Source organism: Phalacrocorax carbo, chromosome 7, assembly GCF_963921805.1.
Source record: "Phalacrocorax carbo chromosome 7, bPhaCar2.1, whole genome shotgun sequence".
Taxonomy (NCBI): Eukaryota; Metazoa; Chordata; class Aves; order Suliformes; family Phalacrocoracidae; genus Phalacrocorax; species Phalacrocorax carbo.
This window is the reverse complement of record NC_087519.1, coordinates 45,989,119-46,004,709: the sequence shown is the minus strand read 5'-3', so window position 1 is coordinate 46,004,709 and position 15,591 is coordinate 45,989,119. Positions and strand designations below refer to the sequence as shown.

Genomic DNA, 15,591 nt, shown 5'->3' with positions numbered 1-15,591 from the left:
AGGTGCCGGATGCGGCGGGCGGCGGTGGTGGGAGCCGGGTGGCCATGAGCTACGAGCACCGCCGGGACTGGGGTCGGGGCCGCGGCGGCGATGGCGGGTCCGCCGCCGCCTCCTCCTCCGCGGGGGGACAGGGCGGCCGCGGCGGCCGGGGGCGCCACCCCAGCCACCTGAAGGGCCGCGAGATCGGGCTGTGGTACGCGCGGAAGCAGGGCCAGAAGAGCAAGGAGACGGACCGGCAGCAGGTGGGAGGCGGCCGCGGGCCCGGGCTCCCCTCGGCGGGGCCTTTCGAGCCAGGAGAGCGGGGCGGGCGGGGGAGGCTTCCGGCCTCGGTGGTGCCTTTAACTGAGGTGAGGGGGGCGACGAAGCCCCTCGTTCGGGCCGGGCAGGCCCCATCTGCCCCCGCCCCCCGCCCTTCGTGCGAGGCCGCCGGTACCTCAGACGTGGGGGCGCTTATTGAGTGTCCGGCCTGACGGGATGGGAGAGGCGTCCTTGTCCCTGCGCGTTGAGATTCCTCGTGAGGAGAGGCTTACCAAGAAGTTTCTGATCAAGCAAAGAGTCTCGCTAGTTGGAGAATGACGTTTAAGTGTTAATCATGTAATACTTGTAGATATCCTGATTACACGTTGATGACAACTGTACTTTTCTCTTTCTACTAGAGAGCTGTAGTGCGTATGGATGAACGCAGGGAAGAGCAAATTGTACAGCTGTTGAATACTGTCCAAACTAAAAATGAAAAGGAGCAAGAAGCCATGTCCTGGTGGTCTGGGGATGAAGAAGGGTAAAGAGAAACAGTTACTAATGCCTTTATTTACTTTGAGTTGAACCAGCTTCCTACAAACTGGTAGGAAGATATATCAGAAAGTATTTACATTTAGTGAGTGAATTAGCTTAACAAGTATACTCAGTTTTCTCTACATGGATTGCCATGCTGATCAGTTGGTTGTAACCATTGCTGTAAAACTCTTTCCCAGATTCTTGTTGAGTTTTGGGGGGGTTAAACTTTTACTTAAAACCCTGTAATTGCTCTCCAGGCCTGCTAGAGTAGATACATGGAATTTTTGGACTCCCCTGGCCTCAGGAATTACTGTTCCAGAGTGGCATTTGACTTCATTTTTCAGTTATCGTACAGTCTTGGAATGTTTTCTTGGCCCCTGTGAAAGAGGGTCCGTTCTTAACACTTAAAGGATTTTAAATAATAGCAGTGACGTGAGCAGTCAGGTGTGTTACTCTGAGTCCATGGAGATGAGGTGTTTGGGTCTCTCTTTGGCTGAATGGTGCTGTTACAGGGCAGTGGTTCTGACAGCAGGAGAAGCAGTAATTCTCTGGAGTTATGATACAAAAGAACACGTTGCATTTCTACATACCGATGTAAAATTTTTGATGGTTGGTGATTTTCAGACTTCAGTTGTTTTAAGGGCATACGTCATATTCTCGTTAGCTGATGGTCAAGTAACTCATGGACGTAATGTCTCAAAACCAGACTTAAGGTTTGCCTTGAATGGTCCGGTGTGCTTTTCACAGTGGCCAAGCGCATCTTGGATAATCTTTGAAGTTTCTGTTTCCTGCGCTTATTTCAGACCTACTCCAGAACAGCCTGCAAAAGTGAAACCAGAAGCTGAAAAAGCTCCTGTAAGACAGAGACCAGTCTTAGAAAAAACATTTCTTGATCGGGATGTGGAATATCTCTTTGAAAAAAATGAGCAGGATACTGATTTAGATGAGCAACTTAAAGAAGACTTAAGAAAGAAGAAATCTGATCCTAGATATATTGAAATGCAGGTACTTTTCCTTGTGTTAAGTAGAAAGCTTTTGATTGGATTTTTTTTTTAAATTAAACTAACCAGAAGACATAACTTCTTGAAATTTATTTACTACAAAGTTGTCATGACGTTACTTTGACTAAAAATTACCTTCAGCATTTGCAAAATGCGTACCTATCAATAGGACAGTGATTAAAAAACAAGCTTTCAGTGCCAATTTCTGGTTGCATAAAATCTGACATTTTAAGCTTGCACATTGTTTAGTTGGGTAGGTTTTTCCATTTGTATTTTAAGGGATTGTATCCCTGCATTTACATTTAAAACTGAAAGCACAAAAATGGGCTTTGAAGGAATTGCCTCTTAAAAATGTAGTTTATGTTGTTCTAATAGCTGTATATAAAGTTGTCAAATAAAACAGTCTTGCCATGAGCAGACGGCTGTCCCCTTCATACAAGGCCCTAGTCTTGCAGCTGTACATACATACCTCTTCACGTACTGAACTGTTGGTTTTAAATAATTCTGCAAAATTTGATGCAACTGAAAACATGCATGGAGTTAAACTTATTCCAGTGGGCCTGCGTCTATGTAAGTATTAGCCGAACTGTTTGTCATGCTGTTTCGCAGTTTAGCCTAGATCATAGACATAATCTGTTCTATTACTTCAGTTTTGAAAATGTGTTTAAAGATACATACTGTTATTTTCTTTTTCCCCAGAGATTCCGAGAGAAACTCCCTTCATATGGGATGAGACAGGTAAATGTGTATTTAATTCGAAAGAATATGTGGTTTTGTTGCTCTTTTGTAGAACAGGAGAAAACAGTTGTGTAACTGGGACTAACAGGAAACCTTTGCCTTTTATGAAGGTGCTGAAGCCTCCCAAATTCTGACACTGGGTTTGACTTCTTTCCAGAAAGTAGCTTGGGCTCACTTCTTATGTGTGAGGTTACTCTGAGGCTGTATACAGTTTTATCAGTAGGGGCAGCATTATTCATGGGAACGGTATTGAATGCTGGATACATTTAACTACTTTTGGTTTTAAGTATAGGCCTTTTCTTCTTTCTCTGCCAGCTAAACTTCTAAAATGTTCCTAGCAACTTGGATTTTGTATAGAGTGATTGACCACTACATAAATTGTCATGCTTTCTTTTTCTTAAAAATGTATAAAATTGAGGCCATATGTTGAACATTTGCCCAATTTAGAATTTAATATAATGCCAGTTAAACCTTTTTCTGTCTTAATCACAGACTTAATGCTGTGCTGCTGGCTCTTACTGCCATTAGTTTCCCAAAGTATAATGTCAGTGATAGTATGGGTTATTAATCAGTGTTAATCCTTCATTTGATGTCAGCTGTATGAAATAGGAATTGAGTGTTCTGTTATGTTTTCTTTTGAAGATTCAACGAATGATTAGTGAGCTTCCTTTCTAAAGTTAATGTATTCGTCATAATGTGGTCCTTCCTGTTAATGTTTGTTTCTTAAAATAGTTATACCTCCACTTTGCAGTCCTTTGGATTGGGAGGTAGAGGCTGAGAGTGTAAGAGATCTGTTCCTGTCGGTATAAGAAATATTAAAATATTGTGCCGAAAATCATCAGTTAGTACAGTCCTGGAGGCCAACAGGGAAAGCGCTTATTTTCAGTCACCAAAGATATACAGAAGGCAAGTAAGAGGGAGAAAAGTCTAAATATATATTTCAGGCTTTTATTTTAGTTATTTTATATTGTTTTCATACAGGATCTTAAGTATTTAAAACTAGTATTCAGAACTGATATGCTTTAAACCTTACACGTGAAGTGCAAATGTGCAGAAATTACTTCTGTGTTAAACTAAACTTTTCTTAGTATTGTGAGAAACAGATGAGTATCTGTTTCTTTAGTCGCTATGACACTTAAGTTCACTGCACAGTCGCAGAGAATTGACAAAAACCTTCTAAAATCTGTTTTGAACAATAATACAATAAATGTTTTCTCTTTGTTTGGAAACAGGAACTTGTAAACCTTATAAACAATAATCGAGTAACTGTGATAAGTGGTGAAACTGGTTGTGGAAAGACAACCCAAGTTACGCAGTTCATCTTGGATGATTACATAGAGCGAGGGAAAGGGTCTATGTGCAGGATTGTTTGTACTCAGCCTAGGAGGATCAGTGCCATCTCGGTGAGTGCCATTGTGACAAACTGAGTAACTTCTCGAGATTATTTTTTTTCCCTGGTAAATCTGAGGATGAATTACCGCCTTACTCACAATCATTGAATGAAAGTGTATTTCTTACTGGGCCTAAGGTCCGAGGGCAAGCTTATGAACTGAGTGTACGATATGCTAGATTATTGGTAGGTAAGATCTGAAAAAATTCCAAACGGCCAGGCGGGTGCTGTGCACCTCTCAAGCTGCTCTGCTGTCACATGTACTCATACTAAGTTTAAAGCTCAAGATAAGCCTTCAGCCTGTTGTGGACAGTGAAGATGCTTTTTGTGTGTCAGTTTTCAGGCATCTTAGATTCTATTGCAAATAACAATTGTGTTAGTATATACTAATTTTATGTTTCATAAGTTTTGGTCGTTAATGGAGTACTGACACTGCAAGCCTCATTCTTTCCTGAATTTAATCAAGGTTTATACCTGTGACTTTAATGGATTTGGGCAGTGCAAATGTGAATTCAGGTAAACACTAATGCTGTGTCAGGCCCTCTAGAGGTATATTAATGAGTAAGAAAGAATTTGGCTTTTAAGTACACAGCAATTACTCTTCTTGATTGTTAAGTGTCAAACGATTATAGAACCTTACTTCCTATGAGGAAAAGCTTGCCCTGCAGAAAGAGCGAGTGTATTGCTGATGCCTAAATGGTTGTATTCCTTTAAAATATGTCATGGGTTAGAAACCTGGGTTTTAGTTGCTGACAGGAAACACTATCCTCAGTGGAGGAGAAAAAGTGATTTTTCAGGGTGTTTCTTCGTTGTTTACGTAGCATCTTGGTTTGGGGTATTTCCTGCTGATGGGTAGCTAAATCATAGATCAGCCACGTGGGATTTTTTTTTTAAATTTTCTTTAATGCACTATTTTGTTTTTGTTTATTTTTCTAAGGTGGCTGAGAGAGTTGCTGCTGAAAGGGCAGAAGCATGTGGTAATGGCAAGAGTACAGGCTACCAAATTCGTCTACAGAGGTAAGAGATGCTCCCTTGGCAGTTTTTGTGCATTCATGTAAAGTAGTACCTATTGTTATTCAAGTAAGAGAATTTGTAAAGTAGTTCTTATCAGTATGAAAGCAGTCATCTATGTTGTTTTCTCCGAAAGGAATTCCTGTGAATAGCTGGTGAAGGGAATAAGGTTTCTTGAAATTTAGCAAAAAGTTTGAGTACAGTTATTGTGTTCTTATGCAGGGTGTAACAATGGCTAGCACCAAGTTTTACTTTGTCTAGTAAGTCCTTCTTTAAGCTCTTCTATAAAGGCTCTGCTATAGGTAGAGGCAAAACTGATGTCCCTAATCCATGAGGTTCAAGAAAAAAGGGAAATGCTGAAGGAGACAGTGCTGTAAGCCATATTTCTGTGGAAAACTATTTATTTTCTATCTATTGAGTAATCCCACTGGGATCGGGTAATAAAGTTAGGGGCATTGACAAGAGTTTGTAAACCTAGTGCCATAGAGCAAAAGCTATTACATTTGGAGTCATCTGTAATTAAAAAATCTGAAATGTTACCAGCAAAAAATGGAATCTCAGTTATTGTTGAAGAAAGACTGCTGGCAAGAGATGACAGCTTAGTCCTTTCAGCATTTTAATTTGAGTTTATAGAATCTCATTTATATTTTTCTTTAATCAAGAATGATATACTGCTGTATATTTAGCTGTCATCTGTGCTGAGCTTAGATAGCTGCAAGAACTTGGGGTCAGCAGATCAATGTGCAAATGATGAAAAATGATGTCTGGGAAGTCAGGGCTGCTGTCAGATTACGAGTAGTTCATTCCTCATCAACAAAAATGCTGCAAGTGTGGCCTGATTCCTTGTTCCACCAATTGAACTGTAAGTGAGCAAGTTACAGAATGAGGCCTACTTCATAATGTCTTATAATGACTGCATTTTGATTTAAGCTTTTAAAGTACTTTGTAAAATACAGAAGAGAACTGAGAAATTCTTAATGTATCTCTTTCAGTCGGTTACCAAGGAAACAAGGGTCAATTTTATACTGTACCACAGGAATTGTCCTACAGTGGCTCCAGTCAGATAAGTAAGTTTTTCTATTTAATAAGAAACTCAATACAATTACAAAACGACTTGACTACTGAGCTGTTTGTAACAGCCTCGGCTCTGTTTTGTTTCTTTTTTTTTTAAATTTTTCTAAAAACAAATGTGTAACTTCCTGCTTTTGTATTTTAGGCACTTGTCCAGTATTAGTCATGTAGTCCTTGATGAAATTCATGAAAGAAATCTTCAGTCAGATGTTTTAATGAGCATTATTAAAGATCTTTTGAATATTCGTTTGGATCTGAAAGTAATACTAATGAGTGCTACTTTAAATGCAGAGAAGTTTTCGGAGTATTTTGGTAGGTGAAGTACTTTCTATGAATGTCCCCCTTAAGTAATTTAGGCTTCTACAGTATAATGCAGTTCTCAAATTTTAGGATGGATTTTTATCAAGTGGTAATGACGTCAGTTTTACAAATAGTTACCAGCTGCTGGAGATGCTGATTTCCTTAGCTTTATCTCATCGTGAGCTTTTGTATTTGCTTTTCAGACATATTGTGGAAACAGTATCTCCAGAATGTTTTCCTATTAAATATTTGCTAATTTTACTGTATTTTAGAAGTCTTGGTGTGAGTGGGCAACCAGATTGAAGCCTTTAGTTGTTCAGTCTTCCAGTACAGTTTATCCTGTAGCTGGAACCAGATGAACATGCTGGAGAGCAATAGACTGCTTACCACCTATGCTTTCTTTATTCAGCAGCTTTATTTGGAGTTCAATTTGGCCTCTTCTGTGAGAATTTAAAAATAAGCAGGAAAAACCCTATAAACTTGGCAACTGTATTGCAAAAATAATGAAGAAAGTGTATTGCCTCTGTTATTTCTGTAGAGTATTTTATTTCCTGTTTAAAAACTGAGTTACGCCTTCCTCGACAGATAATTGCCCAATGATTCACATACCTGGGTTCACTTTCCCTGTGGTGGAATATCTTCTTGAAGATGTAATTGAGAAGTTGAGGTAAGTGTTTTTTTTTTTTAACGTCGTTATAGGTAGTGTTTTGGGGTTTTTTGGTTAGTATGTCTTTTCAAGGACTATCTTTGGTATAACTAGCCTGTGGAAGAATTAGCTGTGTTTTTCAACAGAAAAACCTTCAAGAGAAGTTTAGTAGCTTTTACAGTAACTAAAAATGACACACAGCTACCTAGAAATGCTGACTTCAGGAGGGAAAAAAACCCTTGTCTGTTTTTCAATGTGGTGAATTTTCAGGCTAGTAAATCAAGCTAGTCTTTCTGTTTGTTCAGGCTTTTTATTCTACATGTTTTCATGCTTACTAGAGATAGTACCTGTTTTTATAAATAAGATTTCTTTCAGAAAAGAAGTGTAAGAATCTTATTTATATGGCATAGCTAAAGTGCAGCATATTGACCATAGTTTGGAAAACTACTATGCAGCTGGCTTTAAATTACTTTCATTTCAAAATTTAATTATATTTGTTATTTAAATGTAAAGGTATACTCCAGAGAACACAGACCGTCGGCCACGGTGGAAGAAAGGCTTTATGCAAGGACATGTAAGCAGACCAGAAAAAGAAGAAAAAGAGGAAATCTACAGGGAGCGATGGCCAGACTACTTAAGGCAGCTGCGGGGCAGGTTGTTCTCAAGTTACTCTTTTGCGTTAAGATTTTAGACACTTCTTAACTGAGGCACGTAAATTGGTGCTGTATTCTATTCCTGTGCTTTTATAAATGATGTGATAGGAAAACAATAATGATGGAGTTGCCGGTACAGTTGGCTGGCAACCATTGAAGTGCTTTAGAGTTACCACAGAAAACTCGCTTCCTTTGCATGTGCAAGCTGTAAGAGAACTTAGAGCTGTTGAGTCGCTTGCTGTTGATGTTGGTATTGTCCATTACAGTCTTCAGCATAATGTTAGGCTTCTTGAGCTTTGGTTGTCAGTCCTCTTCTTATGAATTCTCTCTGTCTTCGGTCTTTTTCTTTGGGAGACACCTCACAGTATTTTAGTCTCATAATCAACGTAATACAAAATGTGCTGGTTAAAAAAAAAAAACAACCAAACATAAAACCAAAACCCAAACCCAACCAAACAAAAAAAAAAAACACAAAAAACCCAACCAAACAAAAACCAACCAACAAACAAAAAAATCCCCACAAACCCAAAAGCAAACCCAACAAAACAACAAACCTCCACCACCTTTTCCTCAGAATATTTTAATATTCCTCTGGAGTGGTTTAAAGCCAAGCTAAATAATTTTGCCTTGTGAGCACCTGCTAGAGATTGTCCACTTGAAACATTCTTTTGCTTGCCAGCGTTTGACCTCTTTGGTAATCTGGATGAAATGAGTAATTGAATAGTCTGGCTGATTTATTTCAGGAACAGCATCTTTTTGTTTTTCCTCCTGTCTTATTTGTCCTGTGCATTTTGGGACTTTGTATATAGCCAGCTCAGTAACAGTAGTGAATATAGGTGGCTCAGTTCTGTCTCCCTTTTCTAAGGGAAAAGTCCTCAATGCTGCATTTCTGTCCGGCCTATCCCGTGCTCTGCTTGTCCCACTTGTACTCCTCCTTCACTTTCCCTCCATGTCCTCTGAACCAATTGGCAATTCTGTCCATAGTGTTAGCTTTCATGAAATCAAAGGGCTGAACAGATGACTTGCTTCACGGTGAGTTAGAGATAAATTGAAGGGGGTAAACTCATATTGTTTAGGTCCTAGGTAATCCATGAGGAGGAGAGAGATCATGTAAATGCTTCAAATGCAGTTCAGTCATAACATTGTAATTCTTAAACTTACCGTTCTAAACTGACGATAATAGCACTAAGCTAAATCTGAAGAGTGTATTGTCTGTTCAATTACTGTACCTCCAAAGAAATAAATTGAACAGTAGTGGGTTACATAGGTGCGTGATTGCAGAGCCTTATAACAGAAACATGAGCGTATGACTTTGTATGTTAATAAGTTACCAACATGTACGCTTTCAATGCCTATAGGTATTCAGCAAGTACTATAGATGCCTTGGAAATGATGGATGATGACAAGGTCGACCTTGACCTTATAGCAGCACTTATCAGACACATCGTTTTGGAAGAAGAGGTACATCTGTCTCCTATCATCACATTTTAATGATGTGACTGAATTGTTGTGAGTGGCTGTTGGGAATGTCAGAGCTGGTAGTTAGTTTCACTTATCTTACAGATTTAAAGAAGAATTTTTTTGTTTTGCTCCTCGGAGAAGTAATCTAACAGGTTTAAGTATCTAATTACTACTTAAGCCCTGAATTTAGCATGTGGTTGGTTACAGTGTTTATTGAAATGATGGGATAGGATCTGTGTTTAAAGGAGAGCATTTTCTTGAATAGGGGTTGTGGGCATTAATGAGAGCTGTCTACATAAGAAACTTGGAAAGCTTACAGATACATTTGATATGCTCATTTATGGTCCCTTCTGAGCAAGGGATAAAACAAGAGCCTGAATCCTTTCGGTGACGCTAGGGATTTTCTCGTAAATAAAACAGGATAGACAATCTGAAGGTTTGGGTGCCATTTTGATTTAGGTTGCTGCGTTTTTGTCTTTCAGATAAGCTTTTAAATAAACCTTCAAATTACTTACACACTTATTTGATGGTAAATAAGATAATTACAAATTTAACTTTTAGTTCTTGCTGTATGTTTGTCAAAGGTGTTATTCTTTGTAGCCTGTAGTAAAAGTTATGTTTTGTGAAACAGTTGGCGAAAACTGTCTGAAAACCTAAGTCTCTATTCTTAATTCCTCAGCAATGTGAGGGAGAAGGCAAGAGCAATACATTGAGTTGATGTTTGCTGCCTCATGTCTACCCTGTGAAGTTGGCTTTAATGGTTTTTCTGCCTGAGTAATATAAATATGACTTAGATGCTGTGAAGACTGAATTTTTCTAGAGCCTAGCAAAAGTCTAGTCACACTTACCCAACACACAGCCAGGAGACTCTTCCAACTTCCAGTTCATCAAGATTAGTAGTTAATACAGCTGCATTAAGTTATCCCCAAATGTGCCTTACCTTGTTATTTAGTAATAATATCATCAGAAGGATCACTGTGCCTGGGGCAGTGACAAACATGAAGTAAGAATAGCTTCTGTTACCATAGGTATAATGTATGTAGATTGTAATAACCTGAAGCTTATATTTGTTTCTGTGTTCAGAAACATCTGTGGATGAGCTGATACCTTGGCTGATTCCTTAAAGAGAATTTTGATTATTTAAAATATTAAATGATTTAATATTTCAGTTGATAGATCACTTAAGCTGTGGTTAATGAGGATGAGTTGCTGTTTCATATTTTGTTCTTCCTGTGTTGAAAATTATACGTTAGTTTCTGTTTTATTTGCAGCTCAAATTCTTCTAGTGTTGACATGGCTGTGTTTAGAACATTGCAGGGGAAAAATGTTTAAAATCAAATTTTTATGTATTATGCCGAGAGAAGCATATGTATCTAACTCTTTTATAAAAAAAAACAATCTTACAAACTTTGTTCCAAATTTGAGTCAATGAGGTTTCAAATATCACCTGTCTAACATACATGTGTCAGTGTGCAAGTAGCTGGTTCTTTGCATAGCATATGATTTATTCTAACCTCTTTTCCCCTTCACTCCTTCTTTTATACATAGGATGGTGCAATTCTAGTGTTTCTTCCAGGCTGGGACAACATTAGCACTTTGCATGATCTCTTGATGTCACAAGTCATGTTTAAGTCAGGTAAAACCGAACCTTTAAATGGGAATTCTAGCAGTAGCATTAGCGGCAAACTCTCACTTTTCGCATGTGATTGCTGGCATTACACTGGATTTTTTTCCCTCGTGTCTCCTCTCAAAATGTTTGCAGTGTGTTCAGCATTTTTTGCATTTGTGTGGTATCTTTCATCTGCTAATGATAATAACTCATTTTCCTCGGTGTAGGAGTGAACAATCTGAAAAAGAATCTGACTGTGTCTTTTTCCTTTTGTCCTTTCTCATAGCTATGATAACTTCCATCCAAAACTAAACCCTCTTTCTTCATTCTATGTTCATTTCCTCTTTTCTTGATTCTTCAGCAGCTTGTTTACTGCTTTGCTGATAGTTCTTTTAACTCTTATTTATTCCTCGAAGCTTTTTTTAATAGGACACGAAAATACCCTACGCCTGTCTGATACACTTTAATTTGTCCTGTTTGTCTAACTCATATTTTCATCTAACTTGTCTAACTATGCCCTTGAACTTTAAGACAACTAACTGAATAGTCATGTTGGGTACATTGCATAGATGAAGAATTTCAATTCGTGGAAAGATTGAGGAAAGTGTCAGTTTACTAAACTTGGGCAATTATTAAAACATTTAAGAATTTTGAAATTAAATATATGTTACTATACATAACTTAATATTTTTTCTTAAACTTGTCAAGTCATCGTAGTGTAATAAAAAAAATTCCTTTTTACCTTTTTGCTTTAGAATTTACCATTATGATATATATATATATCTGTGAATTCAGATAAGAAACAGTAGGCTTTACTTGCAGCATATTTTCTCTAGTCTGCATAGTTGATTTTCCTGTAAATTTAAAGTTTCTGTGCTTACGCCATATCTTTTACTGATTTCTAATTTTCAGATAGGTTTATTATCATACCTTTACATTCATTGATGCCTACTGTTAACCAGACTCAGGTATGCTTTTCTTTTATTGTAATATTTTATAATTACAAAAAGATAAATTAAGTATATGTTTGGGTTTGGCAAATATATAAATGGGTCATGGATAATTACAGGTTTTTAAGAAGACCCCGCCAGGAGTAAGGAAGATTGTGATTGCTACCAACATTGCTGAGACTAGGTAAATAGCTAGCTATACAGACCAAAAAAAGCTATATGTTTAACAAAATAGTGTTAAGTATAAACCTGTTCGTTGTTTCCAAAATACGTTTTGTATTGTACCATTCATTTATAACACTTTATCTTTAGAAATGTTTATAGGCTAAACAGGAGTTTTCCTTTAATTGTTTTAAACAATTAAAACGTGGATGTTACTATAAAGACATGCCTTTGTTGTATGTGATAAATCTGAGCTTCCTGTCCTCTCTGCAGACTTCATAACCCCATGTGGTGACTTCTGCCAGACCTAGGAGAATAAATCGAGCTGTTTCTTGAACTGCGTAGTAATGTAATTTTTAATGAAAATCCGAACACAAATTTTCTAATTGTTGGCTCACAGTTTAACAGTGGGTAAAGAGAGGCTAATCCCCTTTCAAATCCTAGGTCAAGCTTGCAAAGATGAAGAGTTACATGTCTTTTATCTCTCTTTTTTTTTAAACAGCATTACAATAGATGACGTCGTGTTTGTTATAGATGGTGGAAAAATAAAGGAAACTCATTTTGACACACAGAACAACATTAGCACAATGGCGGCAGAGTGGGTTAGTAAAGCTAATGCCAAGCAGAGGAAAGGTCGAGCAGGAAGGTAAGAATAACGGGGATAGTTAGAAAAGTTGTGTGATGTTAATTTTGTGTCAGTCTTGGAGCCCGTGCTGCTGAAGATACAACTTCGCTTCTGAACGTATGAATAACAGATGCTAGCACAACTGTCTGCTGTTCTTATGGAAGGAATGGTTTCTTTGTCCTTCTAGGAAACTGACTTGCGCTGCATTTAACTCCACGAGTTTCCCTCCTTTTTATAAAAGAATAAGTCAGCATTTTTAAAAAATTTTTGTCGGTAGTGTTTGCCTTCACACCTGATTTATGAGGCTGTGATACATTAAAGTGAAAATTGCCTACAAATTAAATTCACTTAGCTATATACCGAATTCCTTTTTTTTTTTTTTTTTTTTTTAAACTTCTCTCCCTCTCAAAATACCTCGTGGAATATTTTCTCTCTTGTTCAGACTTCCAGTTCTTCTCTGGTCTCTTCATTACTCTGTTTGAGCAGTTGATAGGAGGTTTCTGTGTTCTCCGTGCCTTCTTTTCCTGTTGATGGGTCTGCGTTTCAGAAAGCTGAAATGGCTTCTAGAATTGAATACACTTCAGTTCTAATTCTTTGAGGTGCTTTGGAAAGCTTTTTAGAAACACACAAAATCATACTATTGCAGTGTCATAGGAGAAAAAATTACCTGTGTTTGTTTAAATAATTCCAGAGTTCAGCCAGGCCACTGTTATCATCTATATAATGGACTACGTGCTAGCCTTCTAGATGATTATCAGTTACCAGAGATCTTGAGGACACCTTTGGAAGAACTCTGTTTACAAATCAAGGTAAATATATGAATCTTCAAACATATTTTTTACTTTTCCATTGGAATAAGAGGTTGAGAGATTAAGTTAATGTAACTGTTAGCCTGTGGTTGTCTTCAGGTTGAAGTTCTGTTACACCTGAAGTACTATATATTTAGCTAATCATTGTAGCAACTTTTGCAAAAGGTATATTTGTATTTAGATACATCAAACCCAGGAAAAAAGAGGATTGTCTAGTATAAATAAAAGCTGAAGTCTATCAACAAAAATTTAGACTATGCTTACCCCTCATTTCCCGCCAAATATCATTCAATCAGAGGAGCTTCAGTGAGAATGCCAATGAGTCAAGGGTTATGATATCTTAAAAGAATTTTACTAAAAAGTAGTTTTAGAACTGACCTGAGTTTCTGTTTTGACAGTTTGTATTGAATTCTATAAGCATGCATAAGGAATACCGTGTGTATGCATACTGAATGAAGGATAGATCCTTATGTTTCAGATTGCATCATTAAAACCTCTTATTTTTCTCCATAATTCTTAATTAGTGAAATCCTTACTCAAGCTCTGAATTATTCACACTTTTTAAAATTAGTGTGGTTGCTGCTTACTAATTTTAGATAACTGTCTTTCTCCAGTTGCTGCAGGTTTATGTTTTGGGTTTTCTTTTTTTTTTTTTCCCCTTGCAGATTCTAAAGCTTGGTGGAATTGCTTATTTTCTGAGTAAACTAATGGACCCACCATCTCGTGATGCTGTAATGTTGGCCATAAATCATCTAATGGAGCTGGTAAAGTATTGCTTAATGTACATGCAAGGAAAAATCTGTTTAGAACCATGTTACTGCATTGTTTGTTATCCGACAGTTGTGATTCTACAGGTCTGGAGACTTGAAACTCCTTACCATATTGTGTAGACCCTTCATATATCTTCACTGAACAGAGGAAATAATTTCATGTAATACATGATCTTTATGGGCTGCATAGAGTAGTTCCTGAGGAACTTTCTAAATTACTCAAAACATATACACGCCCTTTGCATTTAAGTTCCCTGCAGATATTTAACTCGCTGCTTCTGAACTACCCTGCTCATGGCTGCATCCACCAAGCCTTCCTATCTCAGTCAAATTAGTGAAGAGTTTATGATACTCTTTCTGTGGGCAAATAAGGCCTATAGGAGAAGGATCTTGTATGTCATTGCTCCTTTGGGTGCTGGGGAAGGAGAGATTAATGACACTATTAACTACTTGAAACATGATTAAAGATGACTGCTGTTTTCTTGGATCTAATTGAATGCTTCAATTTCTCCATAACTTGCTTGATCGCTTTCCTACCATACCTTATTACAGCTAACTGTGTGCTCCAGCCATTAGGCTTTCCTTTGTTCTCTAGGTAGCCTAGTGGCTATCTTGGGGAAATCCTCCCCATTTCAGATACCGTGTTTATTCTCTTTTCCTTTTCTTTTTTTCCTTCTTCTGACAGAACGCTTTGGACAGACAAGAAGAACTGACTCCACTAGGTGTCCATTTAGCTCGATTACCAGTTGAACCACATATTGGAAAAATGATCCTCTTTGGAGCTTTATTCTGCTGCTTGGATCCAGTACTTACAATTGCAGCTAGCCTCAGCTTCAAGGACCCTTTTGTCATTCCCCTGGTAAAGTTTCTAAGAAGAGAATTACATATAAGAATTTAAGAATCTCAGAAGGATATTGGGACTTACTGAGATGTTATAGTTTAAAAGCACTTTAATCTTATTTTCATGTTGTTTACATTTTTATTGGTAAAAGTTTGCCTTCATATACCATGAAGTGTTGTCTTTGCATACAGAATATTGGAAGTAGCTTTAATTTTCCTGTGTATAGCATACAAAGTATTGCTGTATATATGTACCTTAATTAGGAAAAGAACGGGTGTCAGTCACGAATACTTTATGGGTTCTAATTATTCTTAGGGCAAAGAGAAAGTTGCAGATGCAAGAAGAAAGGAACTGTCAAAGAACACTAAAAGTGATCATCTAACCGTGGTGAATGCTTTCACGGTAGGCATGCTTTAATGTTGTTGTTTGGTTTTTTCTCTTCTAGAATTTTAGTTTGAGTAATATGGATTATTCTAAGGAAAATCTGATCAGTTTATGCTCTGAAGTATTTCTTTCTCAGCTTCTAAGAAACATAAAACCAAATTAATTTTCACCCTTCTAGTGTTGAGGAATCTTGTCTTCAGGCTCAAAAACCTAATTTTTTTTTTTAAGTCTATGAAAGAGACAAAGGAAACGTAATGTTGTAGTTACCTTGCTGAAGTCATTAAGTCTTGTCCTTTTGGCCCTCTACAAGAGGCTGAAGCTGACTTCAAAAGTCTTGGAGACTTAGTTGTATAGTGTTGGGGTGAGAAGAAGAGGAAATAAATGGCCTGGAATGCC

At 37.6% G+C, this 15,591-nt stretch overlaps 1 protein-coding gene across 2 annotated transcripts in view; it reads left to right on the top strand.

The window, feature by feature from the left end:
* Positions 1-15,591, top strand: part of DHX36 (DEAH-box helicase 36) — a 28,821-nt gene continuing 13,230 nt past the window's right edge. For both annotated transcript variants that reach the window (XM_064457834.1, XM_064457833.1), the window contains exons 1-19: positions 1-242; positions 657-778; positions 1,578-1,779; positions 2,475-2,513; positions 3,746-3,916; positions 4,841-4,920; positions 5,907-5,981; positions 6,131-6,297; positions 6,871-6,952; positions 7,445-7,585; positions 8,943-9,045; positions 10,594-10,681; positions 11,567-11,622; positions 11,724-11,788; positions 12,269-12,412; positions 13,083-13,200; positions 13,866-13,964; positions 14,656-14,829; positions 15,127-15,213. In XM_064457834.1, the coding sequence (XP_064313904.1) occupies positions 45-242; positions 657-778; positions 1,578-1,779; positions 2,475-2,513; positions 3,746-3,916; positions 4,841-4,920; positions 5,907-5,981; positions 6,131-6,297; positions 6,871-6,952; positions 7,445-7,585; positions 8,943-9,045; positions 10,594-10,681; positions 11,567-11,622; positions 11,724-11,788; positions 12,269-12,412; positions 13,083-13,200; positions 13,866-13,964; positions 14,656-14,829; positions 15,127-15,213 (2,211 nt within the window). In that variant the 5' untranslated portion in view covers positions 1-44. The remainder of the gene's footprint in view (positions 243-656; positions 779-1,577; positions 1,780-2,474; positions 2,514-3,745; positions 3,917-4,840; positions 4,921-5,906; positions 5,982-6,130; positions 6,298-6,870; positions 6,953-7,444; positions 7,586-8,942; positions 9,046-10,593; positions 10,682-11,566; positions 11,623-11,723; positions 11,789-12,268; positions 12,413-13,082; positions 13,201-13,865; positions 13,965-14,655; positions 14,830-15,126; positions 15,214-15,591) is intronic.